This window comes from Xenopus laevis, chromosome 1S, assembly GCF_017654675.1.
Source record: "Xenopus laevis strain J_2021 chromosome 1S, Xenopus_laevis_v10.1, whole genome shotgun sequence".
NCBI lineage: Eukaryota > Metazoa > Chordata > Amphibia > Anura > Pipidae > Xenopus > Xenopus laevis.
Window position 1 is genome coordinate 170,907,307 of NC_054372.1, and position 18,349 is coordinate 170,925,655.

Genomic DNA, 18,349 nt, shown 5'->3' on the forward strand with positions numbered 1-18,349 from the left:
TAACTAAGTCTTGGATATCTTATGGATCATTTGTAGCAACCAGGCATGTCTGTGTACAGTTGCTACCTAGCTGCCATTATACCAGTATAGACTGTAAAAATGATACATACTTGTTGCCAGTATTACTAGCAGATATAGGAAAGTTGCAAGTGCGACTGAAACAAGAGTTTAAAGGAGAAGGAAAGCTACCAAAGCAGTTTATTGCCAATATATTAGCCACATTAGTGCAAGCTATAACACTATATTTATTCTGCTTTACCATACCCAAGTAAACAGCTCTAGAAGCTCTCTGTTTGTTTAGGATAGCAGCTGCCATATTAGCTTGGTGTGACATCACTTCCTTCCTGAGTCTCTCCCTGCTCACTCATAACTCTGGGCTCAGATTACAGCAGGGAGGGGAGGAGAAAGGGGGGAAAAGGCAGGGGAGAAGGAGAGAGGAGCAAACTGAGCATGCTCAAGCCCTAGCCCTGGAGGTTTAAGCTGAAAACAGGAAGTCTGATACAGAAGCCCATGTGTACACAATAGAAGGAAAGAAATGCAATGTTTCTTTTGACAGAGGACTCAGAGCAGCATTACTTTGAGGGTTTACTGGTGTATTTATATAGACCTTTCTGATAAAGCTTACTTAATTTTAACCTTTCCTTCTCCTTTAAACGTGGCATTTTACACCTGGCTGGCTAATTTAGTAAAAAGTACTTTTGTAACGGTTAATTAGAGCAAAATGAAGTTTGCAGCAATTTAATCAAATTAATTTAGACTCTCAAGGAAGCCGCGTTGGGACCTTGTAATTTCTAATTAAGCTATTGATATGAAGCCATGGTAACTCCAAGAAACTTTAGTAGAACAATTCAGAACCATGACATTGCTTTTTTTAAATTTTGTTTGTTACCAATAACTGAAAACAGTAAATATACAATCGCTCCAGAACACAACACCTCCTAGATAACCATGCCTTAGATCCCCTGTATTGTGCAAAATTTGAGCCTTTGGAGGGAAAAAAAAGAGTGGTTGCTATTTGAAGGCAAGATAGCATGGTCCAACAGTCTGAAACGCTATACAGCTAGAGATATCACTGGAACAGAAAGAAATGTATAAAATATTTGTCCACAGGGTTGTAGATACAGGGGTGTCATCACGAGATCATGTATCCTAAGGACATCCCATTTATACAAATAATTAGATCTTTCACAATGGAAGAAAAAATAAATATAGTATTAAGGGGCAGATTAAGCAGTATATTTGGACAGAGGAAAGAGGAGGCATTGCTTCAAATCATGAATACTTGATATACTGTAGGACATATTGAGTGGGCCTTTCACTACCATGTTTCTAGAGATATTTCAAAACAGGCCGTAGCAATTTGTTACATGAATCTGATGCTATTTCAGAAATGTGTGCAGTACTCAGGCTAAAGTAATCTTCTTCCTGTTGATTTTATTCTCAGGAAGTAGCACCAGCAAAACGTCTAAGTCGGCGGCTGTGCCCCCAGGACCACCTGTATATCTGGATCTGGTGTATGTACCAAATCACAGCAACAACAAAAACATAGATGTGGAGTTTTTCAAAAGAGTTCGATCTTCATATTATGTGGTAAGCGGCAACGATCCTGCAGCTGGAGAACCGAGCCGGGCTGTCCTGGATTCTCTACTCGAAGGCAAAGCCCAGTGGGGAAACAATATGCAGGTAAGATGACTATGAAGATTTTCATTCATCCAGGTCATGGTATATCTAGTATAGGTAAATCTAAAAACAACTGGACTTGCTGAGTAATCAATGAAGACGTTTCACTACTCATCCGAGCAGCTTCTTCAGTTCAACTGACTGGTGTGGGAAGTTCTCGGCATATAAACTCTTCCACTAATCCAATCACAATGGCACATGGGAAATTCTCGGCAGATAAACTCTTCCACTAATCCAATCACAATGGCACATTACAATGTGACATTGTGATTGGATTAGTGGAAGAGTTTATATGCCGAGCATTTCCCACACCAGTCAGTTGAACTGAAGAAACTGCTCGGATGAGTAGTGAAACGTCTTCTTTGATTACTCAGCAAGTCCAGTTGTTTTTAGATTTACCTATACTAGAAACACCATCATTCATAAACTTGGTTGCCAAATAGAAAAATAGGGGCCCAGGTGCCAGCAAGGCTATGACCATGATGCATCCACATGCTTCACTTTGGTAGAAATCCCTGTCTCTTGCGAGGCAGTTTGGGTCCCCCCACTTTGACTGCAGAAGGAGTAACACAGCTTAGTGATACTGAACTTTACGATTTTGCAATGTATACCATAAGACCATATATGTAACTAGGTAGAGTCAAATTGGGTATAGGCTTGCACCTCCATACAAGACTAATTTATCTGCTCCAATAATATATCCAGGCATGACCATATTGCTTTCTGGATATTTTACAGATGACATGAAAGAATTGAAAGCTAGTTGCAATAAAGCACCTTGTCCTACGGGTTGACTTCTTGTGACCAAACATATCTTCCCAAATGTTCACTTACTCAACTTAAGAATGCCATCACATGTCTTTTTATCCTTAACTAAAGAGATATTCCTTTGACTCTTCAGCTGTTGGGGGTTAAGCATTTTGGTTCAATATCTGTATCAAGTTAAAGCCCATTGCTATAGACCATATTTAACTTTATAATCATGGAACCTTTCTTTCTTGATTTAGGTCACTTTAATCCCTACTCATGATTCCGAAGTGATGAGGGAATGGTATCAGGAGACTCATGAAAAACAGCAAGACCTCAACATTATGGTTTTGGCAAGCAGCAGTACGGTTGTTATGCAAGATGAATCTTTCCCCGCATGTAAGATTGAACTGTGAATAGGCCACTAGACTCTTCATCGCATTACACAACTGATTTCCACAAACCTCACCTAGAGATTACAAATGTCTTATTAATCTGCAGAACTATATTTATGCCCAGTGCTGTCCATGCTGACACGGATGACTGTAATATCACCACTCATCTCAATGGCAAACTGCAATGCTTCCTACACAGGGTTCAAATCACTGCAAGGTCACTTATCCAGGTATAAAATACAGGTCTGTAAAACTGCTCTTGAACAGTATATTTTCTTTAAGCCCAAAATAAAAACTTCCTTCAGGACAGAAAGTAAATGAGGAAAAAGAAGAGAAAAGAAGGCTTAAACACTGGACTTGGTGTCAATACTAGTACAAGTTAAATGTCATTTCTCTTTTGATACCCATAAGAGTTGTCTATCCTGCAGTTTAATGGGTGAAATCATGGCAGCGTTTTGGTTTCTCATGCATGACAGCCTTTGTCCAAAAAGCCTTTTGTTACCAAATATGTTGTAAAGATCTATTGTAACTGTTCCAGGTTGACTGTGCATCCTGCAATCTATAAAACACACCAACCCTGGCTTGATGGAGAATCACACTTTTAGAATGACCATAAACTGTAATGCTAATGTTAGGAATGCAGCTGTAAACAACCAATCCCTGAAGACAAATCCAGATGCAAACGGTCTTGTTACTTTACTCATTCAGCCAGTTCTAAAAAACACTCAAAGCTTTCGTTCGGCACCCTCGATTTTGCAGTGCAAAAAAACCAAAGCATTCGGAAGTACATGCGTTGAACAATTTGCCTTAGAAAGTGACTTGAATGTATAAAGATACTCGATGCACTTATTTTTAATGTTTGACGGCAAGTGTACAAAACATGTGTGCATGCATGGGAGATTGGACGGGTTTATCTGATGGGGAAACAGCAGGTTTGAGAGCTGATGGAGGTTGTGCCAAGACTTTACTGAGGGGCAATGATTTTTATTGATCATATATTAATCTTCCTCTTAATGCGTTATTTGTTGGTTTTACAAGATGTAGGAACAAATGTACAGTTCTTTTTTTAATCAATGTAGGTACTTTTCTGTAAGTTTTTGGGTTTCAAGCAAATACCTTCTTTTTTTAAATTGCTATGTTTCAGCCACTCTGTGATTGTTGATGAATGTCTCTTGCTGGACATCACATTGCGATAAGGAATATGAAAGTGAGTGCTTGTGTTTTTTAAGAGCTTGTAGGGGAGTAAATACCAGGTAGAACACTGGCCAGAATGATTTCACGTTAAATGAATTCAGTGAATCTATGGTTGCACTTTTTCCTGGGGCCCAACCAGGCCCATAACACAGAGACAGAGCAAGAGTGCTTTCTGGTGGGCCTGGTGGTGATCCAGATAGATAGATTGGGCCCTTAAACATATAATTAAGCCACTGATACATAAACATTGCATGGTACCAGAATAGACTGCAGGGCAATACAGAATTGATGTAGAATCAGAGGAATAAAGCTTTCTGGGTACATATAGCAGTAAATATACTGCCATTATAAAGCGCATGGGATTTAGAACGCAGCCTATTATTTGTGATCTTTCTTAATTAATGCATTATATTTATTTCTGGAGTTTACACTACTTTAAATACAATTTTTTTGCACTGAATGTCAGCGAAGTTAGGTATTTCTTTGGACTTGTCTGGTCCATTTAATGCAGTGAATGATGGCACTTTTTAATAATACATGTGATCCACATGAACCATTTTGTGTATAAGCAATGATATTTATTGCTTTGGTATTTATGTAAAGTTGCAAGCGTTATTTTGAGTCAACTGCCACATGGCTATACCCAGTAGCAGCACTTTGCTGCCCATGTGGCAGTGTTTAATTGCTAAGGCTATTTGGCATAATTTTTATTAAATCTGATCCCCATTTTGGGCTGCAGAAAAGGGATTCTGTGCCTTGTTATGTCTGTGCCAGTCCAAAACTGGAATATATCACATGCATTGTGGGCATGGCTTATAAAAAAAGCATGCATAACGCATACCTTATTTATACATGTGCCCTGCCAAGTTAAGCTGATATTTTATGTTTGTTCTTATTCTGTATTTCATTTAAACTTTTGTTTTTATTGTATTTGTATATGTGGCATCTATTTGTAGACTCATATACTCATATTCCTACTATCATGGGTATATAATCACGCTGCTGCTATATCCAGAGCGCTTTTATCTTGTCCCCTGCACACTACCAATTGCGTTTTATGAACAAAATACATTACTGAATTAAATCACTACAGAAATAGTTTTGTCTTCCCTTGAATAGACTGTAAAGGGAATATTTTATTGTGTGCCTATAACTCTCCTTCTCTGAATATGTGTTCTACTACACATATAGCAGCTGCAATCTTGACTACCTTACAAGGCAAACTGGATGGCATGTTTTACATAAAGGGAATATTTATTGCTCACAGTAAAGTAAACCCTTGCATTTTATTTATAGGAACATGATGCAAAAGAATCTCTACTTATTAATATTTTTTTGAATATTGTTTGAGTTTTGCCCTTTCAAACAATATAATAAAGGAGGAATATTTTAAGTGTTATCACATCTAGCTTCCTTAACTCGACCATGGATTGGACCTGACAAAGGCAACCAATGCCTCCTCAAATATTGGTAAACTACAAGCCTCGGGCTATTGGGGTGCTGAAAGCTTTAAGTCATCATCTTTTTGGAGGTCTATGGGGTTCCCACCCCTGTATTAGACCTTTGCTATGTAAAGTACTATATAAAGGATGACTTGGACATTACATTGGGAAACGAGAAGTGATTGCCTTAGCTCTGATTGATAAAACAATGCCATGAAGACTAATGTAATAACAGGTGCTCCAGTCTAATAATCCATAGCAACCAGTCAGATATTAGATTCCAAATAGCAGGCCAGTAAATGTTACTTTCTGATTGGGGGCTATGGTATACTAGAACTGGTAGGCAGGGTAATATTACCATATTAATGAGGAGTGAGCATGATTAGGAAAGTATTTCACTTGTTGTGGTCTAAATGGCAACACGACTTTGCTTTTACAAAATGTGCCAACTCTCTCCAGACTTGGTGCAAGAGTAAACATAGAAAACATTGTTAGATCAAATACTAGAACACTCCCGGTGGAATGATTCTTCCACTCCCATATATTTCTGAATTTCTAGGAATACTGATGGTATTTGTAGCTGGTTGGGCATTATTTCCAGATAAAGATGTAGAACTGTGCCACTTAAAGGGGAATTTATCAGCACAGAGGGAATTCTTTATGGATGAAGGAAAAGTGGGCTCTGGTGTTAATGATACATTTTTTACATGAAATATCACAATAGCTTCATGTGATCTAATCATGGATATGGAATGACTGATACAGTCTGTAAGAGGTCTCTACATATGGCCAACTTGTCCCTCTCCAGATCCCAACAACTTCACAAGCTACTGCAAGTGTGAGACAAGTTGTAGACCATTAACAGCTGTCCCTACATAAGAGATAATGTATTCCCTATTGTAAAATAAAAGGATATAAGAAATCACTTTAATGTTTCCTGGTCATAAAGAAGGATGAAGCCGTAGTCCCTTTTCTATAGGTCATGGATTTCAAAGGATCTCCAATATCCTCATATTACAGTAGGCGCTATATTGTTTTGGTGTATTATATAACATCAGGATTAAGCAGCTTCATACTGTGTATTCAAAATACACAAAATCCCAGAGGTCCAGTGCAGTAGGTAGAGGGTGGTCCAAGAACTCAAACTCACTGGTCTCAAAACATTGTCATCTCCAATGCCAAACCATCCTAGAGAAGCTAAATTGCTTAGCTCATAGTATGGCTGGAGGAGCTTGGATTTGACATCCCAGATTGATTTATTCAAATAATCTTCTGTAGTGTAGCTGTGCTGAGCTCAGTAATTATAGAAACAACCAAGAATGCTGAATTACAGTTCCCAGCACCACAAAGCTGGCAGATGATAATGGGACTTGAAGGTTATCAGTAACTGGAGGGCCATAAGTTGGACATATGTATTGAATAGGTCTTCATTTATAAGAAATAGACATTGAAAAGAAATAAAATTGTAGGCCAAACGAACATGGCCTTTTTCACATCTTAATATTTGAAAGGCTGTTTTTTTTTCTATTTGAAATACCATCGGCTCTGCCTTAGGTACATGCCAAATATTACACACATCCGGATCTGCTGAGAAAGCAAAAGGATCAGGCCTTAGAGAAGGAAAATAAATCACGGATTTCCATCTTTTTTCTAATCCTACCAGCCTAATAAAATACAAAAAGGAAAAATGGAAAAACTCATTTCATGGACTCTATTATACATTTATTTCACGGTCTTGGGTCTCTGCTATCTGGATAAGTGTTCGGACAGAAGGAAATCACAATACAAAGGAAGGAAAAAGGAATTCCTAAAGCTTCTCTGCACTAATATAGCTTCAGGCTCACAGGAAACGCTAAGGAGCAACAAGTAACATTCCCTCGAGACTGGGCTGTGTTACTCAAGGAACCAATAGCAGCTAAGAACTATTGCTTTAACACTTATGCATGCAGCCGTCTGCCTTCCACTCGTTGGAAAGACCCAGTCTGGTGGCTGGCGGGAAGCTCCTCACATTCCTCTCTTGTTCTGAATGGTGTTAGTGTCAGTCTGCAGCTGTGTATGGTATTATGTCTTATAATCTCGCATCACCTCTATCCTATCAATTCATATCTAATGTAGACCATTAGTTTCCAGTGAAGTAAATATGTAGTGCTTTTATGATATTTGTGTGCAATACCCCACTTCCACTGAGGATATTTGATGTAAAAGAAACAAACTCAATTCCACAATAAAAGAGGAACAAATGTAGAAATATTTCCTTGTTGTGATATTATTGTGCATTTCTTTATATCTTTAAATCAAACAATAAATTATAGTGCATGCAGGCAAGGTACTGCCTCGTTCAAAACATTAAGGGAACATGTACTCCATTTGTAAGTCAGTCTTGTCTTTTACATGTTCTCCCTTACACAGACAGTAAATTATGGGGGCAAAGCATAAATTGTTCTACAAACAGAACACTTCTCTGCATATTAGCATTTATACTTATTAGGGATGCACCGAATCCACTATTTGGGATTCCATCAATTCCCCGAATCCTTCATGAAAGATTCAGCGGAATACGAGCCAAATCCTAATTTGCATATGCAAATGCAAATTAGGGGAGGGAAAGGAAAAAGTGGGAAAAAAATATTTTACCTTTATTTTGAGGCAAGAAGTCATGTGATTTCCCCTTCTGACCCTAATTTGCATATGCAAATTAGGATTCGGATTCGTTCAGCTAGGCACAAGGATTCGGCCGAATCTGAATCCTGCTGAAACCTGGCCGAATCCCGAACCGAATCCTGGATAAGGTGCATCCCTAATACTAATGAAGGGATGGTACCATACTGTTTTCTTTGACTGAGGAATTCTCCATAGACAACCAAGTATCAGTATAACAGTGCCACTAGATGGACAGGATTTACATTGCTATATTTCTGGAATGCTTATGGCTGCAGATCCTATCATAATCCAAACAACCCATGCCCCACACAGCTGCACCATCGTTTGCATCTTTTCAGTTTGCATGCATGCCTGTCGTGGTTTGCATATATAGATAAATGCTTCTCAAGAGGCTAAAAGGATGATGCAGAACATATGAGTAATCCCCTTACTGACTACAGGTAAGGGCATTAGAATGCCAGAGAAATAGAGATAGAGAACCTCCAGGCCAAACACAGGAAAGGTTATGCTCTGAATATGCCTGCCCTTGACATTTCATAAGTTGTCTTTAGAGATTTTACCTTTACATTTTAAAGGAGAAACCAGCATCCCCTAATGTGTTGGTACAGTATCATACAATAAAACTAGCAGCTTGCCTGGCCTCAAGTTCTTCTTTTGCCTTTTCTCTCATCTCGTTTTCCCTGGCATTCAGCTGCACTTGCTCCTCTTGCCATTCTTTGAGCTGCTCTTCATATCTTGCAATATCGCTCTTCTCACAGTCTGGAAGCCTCTCTTGGACTAGTTGTGTGGTCAGGTTCTGCAGACTTCAGTAGCAATTTTACCCAGAGTTTCCAGCTTTGCACTCAGCTCCTAATGCAAAGACAAGGAGAAATAAAAGAAATAAAATATTTTACATTAGTAAGAAGCCAAAAAATGCTATTGTGCACACATGGGCATTGCTTATTTCTTTTGCATTTTGAACGACTAACATTTAAGAAGCATTCATGTGTCCCCAAGTTTACATGACATTGAACACAAAAAACACTCATCTGAATTGGCACAGTTATTTTCATCCTGTGTATATAAAATGTTTTCTTATAAGGAACCTTATTTTGAATGTCAGAGTATTTGCTGCCTGCTCTACTTTCTGCAGCTTAAACAAAATCTACTTTCTGCAGCCTAAATAAAATATATTTTCTATGGTCTATTGCAGGGATCCCCAGCCTTTCTTTCTACCCATGAGCCACATTCAAATGTAAAAAAAATGTTTGAGAGCAACACACGCATGAAAAATGTTCCTGGGTGGGAAGAATAAGTGCTGTGCTTGGCCATTTGGTAGCACCTGTGTGGACCGGCAGCCTACAGGGGGCTGTATTTTCATTGCACTTGGTTTTTCTACAACCAAAACTTGCCTCCAAGCCAGGAATTCAAAAATAAGCTCCTGCTTTGAGACCACTGGGAGCAACATCCGAGGGGTTGGTGACTAACATGTTGCAACATCAGGAAATGAGTCGCTCAAGCTGAAGTTCTGTTGAATACAATAGGCCAGTGATCCCCAACCTGTGGGAATAACATAAGCCACTGGTTGGGGATCACTGGCCTATTGTGTTCAACTGAACTTCGACTTTAGCGACTCATTTCCTTATGTTGCTGGCCCTTTAATGAATGCTATTTCTTACAGTCAGATGACTAGAAATCATCTTACACCCTGGAGAGTATGAGAGTCAACATGGGGATACAGATTAAGGCTGAGCTGAAGGCCCAAAACTGGCACATAAACAAAAACAACCTAAGAAGCATTTCTGAGCTATTTTTATACTCATTGCAAACACAGGCACCAGGTTCTAGAGCAGATTAAACAGCACCCACTCGTCTATATAGATGGAGATATACAGCAAATCAAGGTTCTAAGACAGGGGTCCCCAACCTTTTTTTACCAGTGAGCTACATTAAAAAATAAAGAGAGTTGGGGAGCAACACAAGCATGCAAAAACTTCTTGGGGTGCCCAATAAGGGCTGTAATCGGCTACTTGGTGACCCCTGTGTGGACTGGCAGACTACAGAAGGCTGTAGTTGACAGTACACCTGGTTTTTATGCAACCAAAACTTGCCTCCAAGCCTGGAATTCAAAAACAAGCACCTGTTTTAAAGCTACTGGGAGCAACACCCAAGGTGTTGGTGAGCAACATGTTGCTCGCGAGCTACTGGTTGGGGATCACTGTTCTAAGAAGTGGCCTGCCTTTTTTACTAGAATATACATTCTAGATTAAATAGATGGAAAGAATAAAAAGCATGGACTTCTGAGACTGCAAACAGGGATAACTGTTCTCTGGGTATCACAGATATGGCAACAATAACAGTATCAGTACTGATCTTCATCAGGAGTTTAGAACCACCCCAAAAATTAATTGATGTCAACATCAGTTTTGCAGTTTACATTAATTTACTATTTTAGTTTTTCAGCAGGCGAGTAAACTACAGCAACCAATCACTGAATATAATTTTTAACCATTTTTAGGTGACAAATGATAGCAAACGTGATTGATTGATGATGGTCAAAATTTTGTGTATATTTTCCCAGTGTTGATAAAAAAGATACTGGATGCAACCTGCACTCCTGATAATATGGGGTGGCAAGAAGTGAGAGAAAACAGAAACATGGCATTGTTCAGAGGAGTCCTCCAAAGCAATCATCATAACGTATTTATATATCTCCAGCAAGATAAGCAGCACTTTACAATAATGTAAAACCAACAGGGGTCTCACAATGATTTAACAAGAAAGGGTAACAGAATAATACTAGGATCTGAAGGCCCTGGTCACAGCAGCTTACAATCAAACACAGTGAGGATAAATGGACATATAACACCATGGATTATGGTATGTTAGCTTTCTGCTACAGTTCATTTCCTGCTAATTTCTTAGTTGTGTGTTAGCTGCTTTTAGCAAAGAAATTAGTCCAGCACCCACAGTTTTCGATAGAACGGCCTTTATTGGACCAAGGGCATTACAGCAACGTTTCAGACCAAATGGTCTTTTATCAAAGCAAATTGCTTTTAGCAGCAATCTCACCTGGAATCTATTCTGACTATTCTCTGGATCCTCTGGTTGCACAGACTCGTTTTCTGAAACTTCAGACTTTTTCTCCAAATGTTGAGCAACTGCAAAGTCTAAAGATTCTTTCAAAATGTCAATCTAGATAAAAAAAATATAAAAAAAAATTTTAATACAGGAAATATATATATTTATTCTGTAGAATGCTTTACCATACCGGAGTAAACAGCTCTAGAAGCGCTCTCTCTCTGTTTAGGATAGGTTTGCCACCTTTTAATAAAATTTCCACCGGCGGGTTGTGACGGCAAAGGGGGCGGAGCCATGGTGCGCGATTGCCCAGAAGCCAGCAAAAAGGATCAGACTGAGGGCAGGTGAGTCACAGAAGCAAAGGAATAGAAAACAAAATAACAAAAAAAAACAAAAATTGCTTATGGGGATTGGCAGGTGTTTAAAATACCGGGCAACCCTAATTTAGGATAGCAGCTGTCATATTAGCTTGGTGTGACATCACTTCCTGTCTCTTCCAGCTCACTCATAGCTCTGGGCTCAGATTACAGCAGGGGAGGGAGGAGGGACAGGGAAAAGGGAGGAGGGTAGAAGGAGAGGAGCAAACTGAGTATACTCAAGGCCTTGCTCTGGAGGTTTAAGCTGAAGGCAGGAAGTCTGATACAGAAGCCCATGTGTACACAATAGAATGAAAGAAATGCTGTGTTTCTTTTGACAGAGGACTCAGAGCAGCATTACTTTGAGGGTTTACTTATATCGACTCTTCTGAAACAGCTTACTTAATTTTAACCTTTCCTTCTCCTTTAAGCCCCCAAAAAGAGGTCTGTAGATATAAACTACATAAACTGTGTCCCAATAGTAGGCAGTAATGTAACTTGGTGGGGGCGGGCCCTGGTGCGGGCCGTGCAGAAGGGCCCGCCCCCACCCTCATCTGCACAATTTTGTCTCTGCCGCTGCAGCCGACTCCAGCCGGCTGCAGCGCGCATGATCTTCCGGGGGGGCCCTGCGGGGGTGCGGGCCCTGGCCCATTTGCACCCCCTGCTCCCCCGGTAGTTACGCCTCTGATAGTAGGGGCATCCAACCTGCAGCCTTGAACTATTGCTGAACTACAACTCATACCTCCCAGTATTTCCAAGAGACAGTCTTGAATTGTTGTTTTCAAAGGGCATGGTACTTGGAAAATATGTTGGCGCTCTGTAAATATATGTTAATAAAATAAGTAACATTTTGGGAAGCATGAGTGCCTGTCAGGGGAAGCTGGAAGTAGTTTTCCACCTATAGACTGGGGTTCTTTATTTCCTGCACTGCTAGGTCCCATGCTATTTACTAACTCAAGCTGTTTACACTGTCAACAGAGATCTCAGCAGAATTTGTGTTATAGTAGAGCAAATGGAAGACTTTCTGGGGGTAATATACCAAGTGCAGGACAGGGTACAAAGTGCAAAAAAAAACATGTAATACATCATATTTTTTGCACATTTTGCCCTGCCATTTACTCAAACATGAAGCACAGATCTCAGATGCAAATGCTTCTCAATTGAGCACTAAATTCATTGTTTTCCCCTCTACCAGTAGCAGCTGGCGTCTAATATATTTGCTGGCGGCGAAACTGGCAAATTAGCTGCAAATTCACGCCTGGCGAATAAATTCGCCCATCACTAGATATACACCCTACAATACATGTGTATGTACATGGCTGGTGTAATATAAAAAGATATCTTACAGAAAGATTAGACAAACACTCATGTCAGTTATTATGTATTATTAGCAGTAAATTCTACCAATTCACGTTCACTTGTATGCCTGCATTTTAACATTGGATAATTCTTTGATGTTGATAAAATATAACTGATTATGACAGAGACCTCAGACCCAGAGCAAGAAAAATGGTGATTATCAGATGAGTAAAGCTCTGAGCAAGTCTATTTAACTCCCATCACATCTCTTTAGGGATAAACTTGTTCTCACCTCCATACTAAAGCTAAACCAAACAGCAGGACATTCATAACACAAAAAATGGGTTTATGCTGTTATTCAGAATACAGACAGAATCTGTAGAGTTGTGTAATGCAATTAGTGGAGTCGCTTTAGCACAAAAAATGTTATAGACAAATCTATAAAACGAATGTACTTCCCTTCCATTGCCATTAACCTAAAGTGTTGGCTAAGGTCGAGCAGAAAAAGCTAAAAATACATTACTTTCACTTTTCTGCCACAAGATGCAGTGTTTTGTGACACATTGAAAGAGGTCTTGGATGTTTGTGTAGATGAGCTAAACAGGTAGGAAGGTGGTTCTGCCCAAATAGAACATTGCTTTTCAGCCACTTGGCTCTCTGAACTAGAAACTCCCAGCAAACACACATCATTTGGCCATAAATATCTATTAGGCATGTTTAACAGTATAAACCTGAATGCTAGTCATCCATTCTGTACTTGCTCTATAAAGGGGAACTGTCACTAATGTAAAAAAATGCATTTAACTTTAGTGCATGAATAGCTTTTATTATTTTTATGAGTTTTGAGATAGAAATGGTTTATTAGTGTACTGCAAGTATACTCAAGAGTGCTGTGTGTCAGAATGAATTGCATTGACTGGAATCAGCCAGGTAGAGCAGTGGAAATCTGCCAGTGACTCACAGCATTAGTGGATTGGGCCTGCCCCAATCACATCAGTGCCCTGCCCCTTAGGAATATTGCAGCACCAATTGACAAAATTACCTTGAGATCACCAAAACTCCCACTTTAGGTCATTTTCCCAAATCCTCTACTATACTGTTTGGGTTTAAATATCATACCCTAGCAAAGCTAGACTGGTTGCTATGGGTTACTAGTGAGTGCATCATTGTCGAGTGTAAAGCACTCGTGTACTTAGGGGGTTGCACTGGGAACGCCTACATTATTTCGAGTCTCAGGTTTGTTACTGAAATGTCCTGACTTTCTCTTTGATCTCCTACACTAAACATCCAGAAAAAGATACTGGGGTCATTTATAAACACTGGGCAAATTTGAACCTGGACAGTAACTCATGGCAACCAATCAGAAGATTGCTTTCAGTTTTCAACCTGCAGCTGACTGAAAAAAGCTAATCACTGATTGGTTGCTATAGGTTACTGCCCAGGAGCAAATTTGCCCAGTGTTTATGAATGAGCCCTAGGAAGTTTCTAAAACTTAATTGGCTTTTGGCAGAATATGTGGCAGGTGCATTTAGATACTTTTGTACAATTTAGGATAAGCAAAGAATAATTGTAACTGGAAAATGAGGTTCAATGTTGATAAATGCAGGTTATGCACTTTGGCAAAAATAATATAAATGCAAGTTATACACTAAATGGCAGTGTGTTGGGAGTTTCCTTAAATGAGAAGGATCTAGGGGTCTTTGTAGGTAACAAATTGTCTAATTCTGGGCAGTGTCATTCTGTGGCTACTAAAGTAAATAAAGTTCTGTCTTGCATAAAAAAGGGCATTAACTCAAGGGATGAAAACATAATTATGCCTCTTTATAGGTCCCTGGTGAGGCCTCATCTGGAGTATGTAGTGCAGTTTTGGACTCCAGTCCTTAAAGGGGAAGGAAACCTAGTCGGCGCAAACCCCCCCACCCCCCCTCCCGTTTGTTGCCCTCCTTCCTCCCCCCTGGCCTACCCGTCCCGCTGGGCAAATGCCCCTAACTTGTTACTTACCCTTCTGCACAGGTCCAGTCCAGGGAGTTCACCGACGACATCTTGTTCCACGCGACCTTCTTCCTGCTGTGAACGGCGTTTTGGCGCATGCGCAGTAGGATCATTTCGCCGGTACGGATCTACTGCGCATGCGCCAAAAGTCACGCGCATGCGCAGTAGATCGTACCGGCGAGATGATCCTACTGCGCATGCGCCGTTCAAAGCAGGAAGAAGATCGCGTGGAACAAGATGTTGTCGGTGAACTCCCTGGACTGGACCTGCGCAGAAGGGTAAGTAACAAGTTAGGGGCATTTGCCCAGCGGGACGGGTAGGCCAGGGGGGAGGAAGGAGGGTGGGCAACAAACGGGAGGGGGGCTGGGGGGTTTGCGCCGACGAGGTTTCCTTCCCCTTTAAGAGGGATATAAATGAGCTGAAGAGAGTGCAGAGACTAAGTGCAACTAAACTGGTTAGAGGGAGGGAAGACTTAAATTATGAGGGGAGACTGTCAAGGTTGGGGTTGTTTTCTCTGGAAAAAAGGTGCTTGCGAGGGGACTTGATTACACTTTACAAGTACATTAGAGGACATTATAGACAAATAGCAGGGGACCTTTTTACCCATAAAGAGGATCACCGTATCAGAGGCCACCCCTTCAGACTAGAAGAAAAGAACTTTCATTTGAAGCAACGTAGGGGGTTCTTCACGGTCAGGACAGTGAGGTTGTGGAATGCACTGCCGGGTGTTGTGATGTTGTGATGCTGATTCAGTTAATGCCTTTAAGAATGGCTTGGATGATTTTTTGGACAGACATAATATCAAAGGCTATTGTGATACTAAGCTCTATAGTTAGTATAGGTATGGGTATATAGAATTTAATTAAAAGTAGGGAGGGGTGTGTGTATGGATGCTGGGTTTTCTTTGGAGGGGTTGAACTTGATGGACTTTGTCTTTTTTCAACCCAATTTAACTATGTAACTATGTAAGATAAGCAGGTCTCTTGATGAAACTGTGACTTGCATCTTAAAGGGCAATTCACATTCATTAGCAAAACTGTAATAACATATAAAAACCACAGAAATGTGTTCAAACTTTCATAACCTGACAAATTTTGTAAAATGAACATGGTAATTAGGGGGTGTAAGAGGGGGTGTGACCAAAAAATCCACCATGCTACGCGCAGCAATTCTTTTTGTCCCTCTTTCTTTTTCCAAACTGTTGGGAGGTATGCAAACCATTATGTATATATAGTGAATAAAGTACCCCCTCTTGTAAAATATAAGGATATTATAAGTTACCGAGGAGTTTCATGACCATATAAAAACACGAGGCCGAAGGCCGAGTGTTTTTATACAGGTCATGGAACTCCGAGGTAACTTCTAATATCCTCATATTTTGCAACTGGGGGTACTTTATTTATTATAATACACAAATTTAAGTGAGTCATGTGACAGAAATGACATCAGAACTCACCGTTTATAACTGATGACGTCAGAACTCACCGTTTATAAGGATATAATTTACAGGATATTCATGGCTTTTGTGTATTATAAATGTATATATATAAAGGCTAGAGAGCTAGCTGAAACATCAGTCATTTTTTTGCTGAAATAAACTTGTTGTACTTCTACGTAAGACCTGAAAGTGCGATCGTTCGATGGGACTATATATATATCTATATACTGTATATATATATATATATATATATATATATATATATATAAACTGATAGACGTTCGAACTCTGAGCCAAGGACCCGCATTCCAATATTGGTGAAATATCTATGTCATATAATGTTTATGCTGGAGGATATGGCTCAGGACAATAAACCGCTAACATAAGGCTCAGGGTGACATTTAGTAAAATTCTTGCCAAGTATTACACAGTATTTATATTTCAGCAGTTAATGTAGGCAAAATATAGATTATACGGTTGTTATAATTGTAAGAATGTTGGTCTACTTTTTTTATGTTTAAAATGGACTCTGTGGGAGATGGCCTTCCCATTATTCAGAGTTTTCTGGCACAATGGTGTTTTTAGCAGCTGGTCCATGCCACAGTGTGGGTTAGACCGAGCACTGGCGATTTCTTTCTGTGTTTCATGTATAAATTGTAGCCAAATATTGCCTATAGCTGATATTTCCTTTAAAACAGGAAATCACTTATAGATGTATGTTAATTAGCTGGGGCTTAAAAGCTCCTTGCTTTTTGACTATAGCCCCTGAGTTAAGGGGAAGTGCACCACGGTCTTATTACCCAGTCACATTGTCTATCGGGGGACTTGATTTAAATGCACTACAAACTTAAAATGCTAATAGATAGTGTAGGAAGGTAATTATTCACATTACTCCTGAGGTAAGTGCCTAATGGTCTTACTACTCAGTCACATTAGTTACTGGGGGACTGGATTTTAAATGCACTACAAACTTATAATGCTCACAAATAGTGTAGGACTCACATACAACGAGGAACCTTGACGTGGCACGTGAGCTTACATATTTTGGTCAAAGTGTTGTACTAACACCACATTTTTTGTAATAATTATTTTTAAAGGCAAACCGTTCACTGGTAAATTTTCTCTCTTTATATATTGGTAACAATAAGTACTGCTCCATATGTTAACTGGAAAGGTGCAGTAAAATTAGGGACTTAAGCTATTGAGTGCCACCCTGGTACAGAATATGGCAGGATTCGGGTAATTTTGGCTACCAGGCGATGAATTCCTCTATAAGGGTTCCAAAACACTTGGACTCACTCCCTATTGGGCTTCAGTAGTAATTAATAGGACCAGTGTATATTTCAGAGAAAGAGAAATACAAAAAATGCCCAAGGAGGTCCGAGTGCACAATTATTTGAAGCCCCTTATTCCCATTAAGGATATACATATAAAAAATGTATGTAGTTAAAACAGTATCACTCAAAAAATATCTCGGCCCCAGTGAACCAGCTGAATGTTGTAAATGTTGCCCCATAGCCAGGCGTGCAAGTGTTAGCTGAGAATACTGGAGGTTAATCCATTTTACAGGGATATATCTATAAATATAACATAGTGCCTATTTTAAACATCATAAATTAGAGTGACACACTGGCACAACTGCTAGAAGCAGGAAAAAATATGATTTTAAACAGCATAGCCAGCGTCTTGTATTTTCTTTGATGTTTATTTATCTGTAAATGTTACAACATGGCAACCAACATCAGGACAAGCATTACTGCCCCTTTATGATATCCAGTTAGACCTGAAACTTACATTGCAATATTGATATAAAGCTAATTCCTGGTGAAATCCTTTTTATGTTACATGCCTAGGGCACCCAACCTAAATTATGTAATCTAGGTTATAATATGGTAATGATCACACTCTTATTGAACCCTGTAATGGGCTCTGCCAGTTTAAAATCCTTTGTGCCTTTGGGTTACAGACAGTGATACAATCTGATGAGTCTATTCATAATCTATCCTAGAGGCTAGAAATGGACACAGCACTTTCCAAGGGCATCAGGCTTACTTTAAACACAAAGTTGGTGGATAGAAAAACAGA

The 18,349-nt window shown here is 39.6% G+C and overlaps 1 protein-coding gene and 1 pseudogene across 1 annotated transcript in view; one reads left to right on the plus strand and one right to left on the minus strand.

Annotated features, from left to right (window-relative positions):
- Window positions 1–7,708, plus strand: part of map1b.S (microtubule associated protein 1B S homeolog) — a 46,904-nt gene extending 39,196 nt beyond the window's left edge. Inside the window, exons 6-7 of the mRNA XM_018244412.2 lie at window positions 1,445–1,683; window positions 2,688–7,708. Coding sequence (XP_018099901.1) covers window positions 1,445–1,683; window positions 2,688–2,843 — 395 coding nt within the window. The 3' untranslated portion in view covers window positions 2,844–7,708. The remainder of the gene's footprint in view (window positions 1–1,444; window positions 1,684–2,687) is intronic.
- A 494-nt stretch (window positions 7,709–8,202) lies between these two features.
- The window catches only part of LOC108705320, a 38,295-nt pseudogene continuing 28,148 nt past the window's right edge, over window positions 8,203–18,349 (minus strand).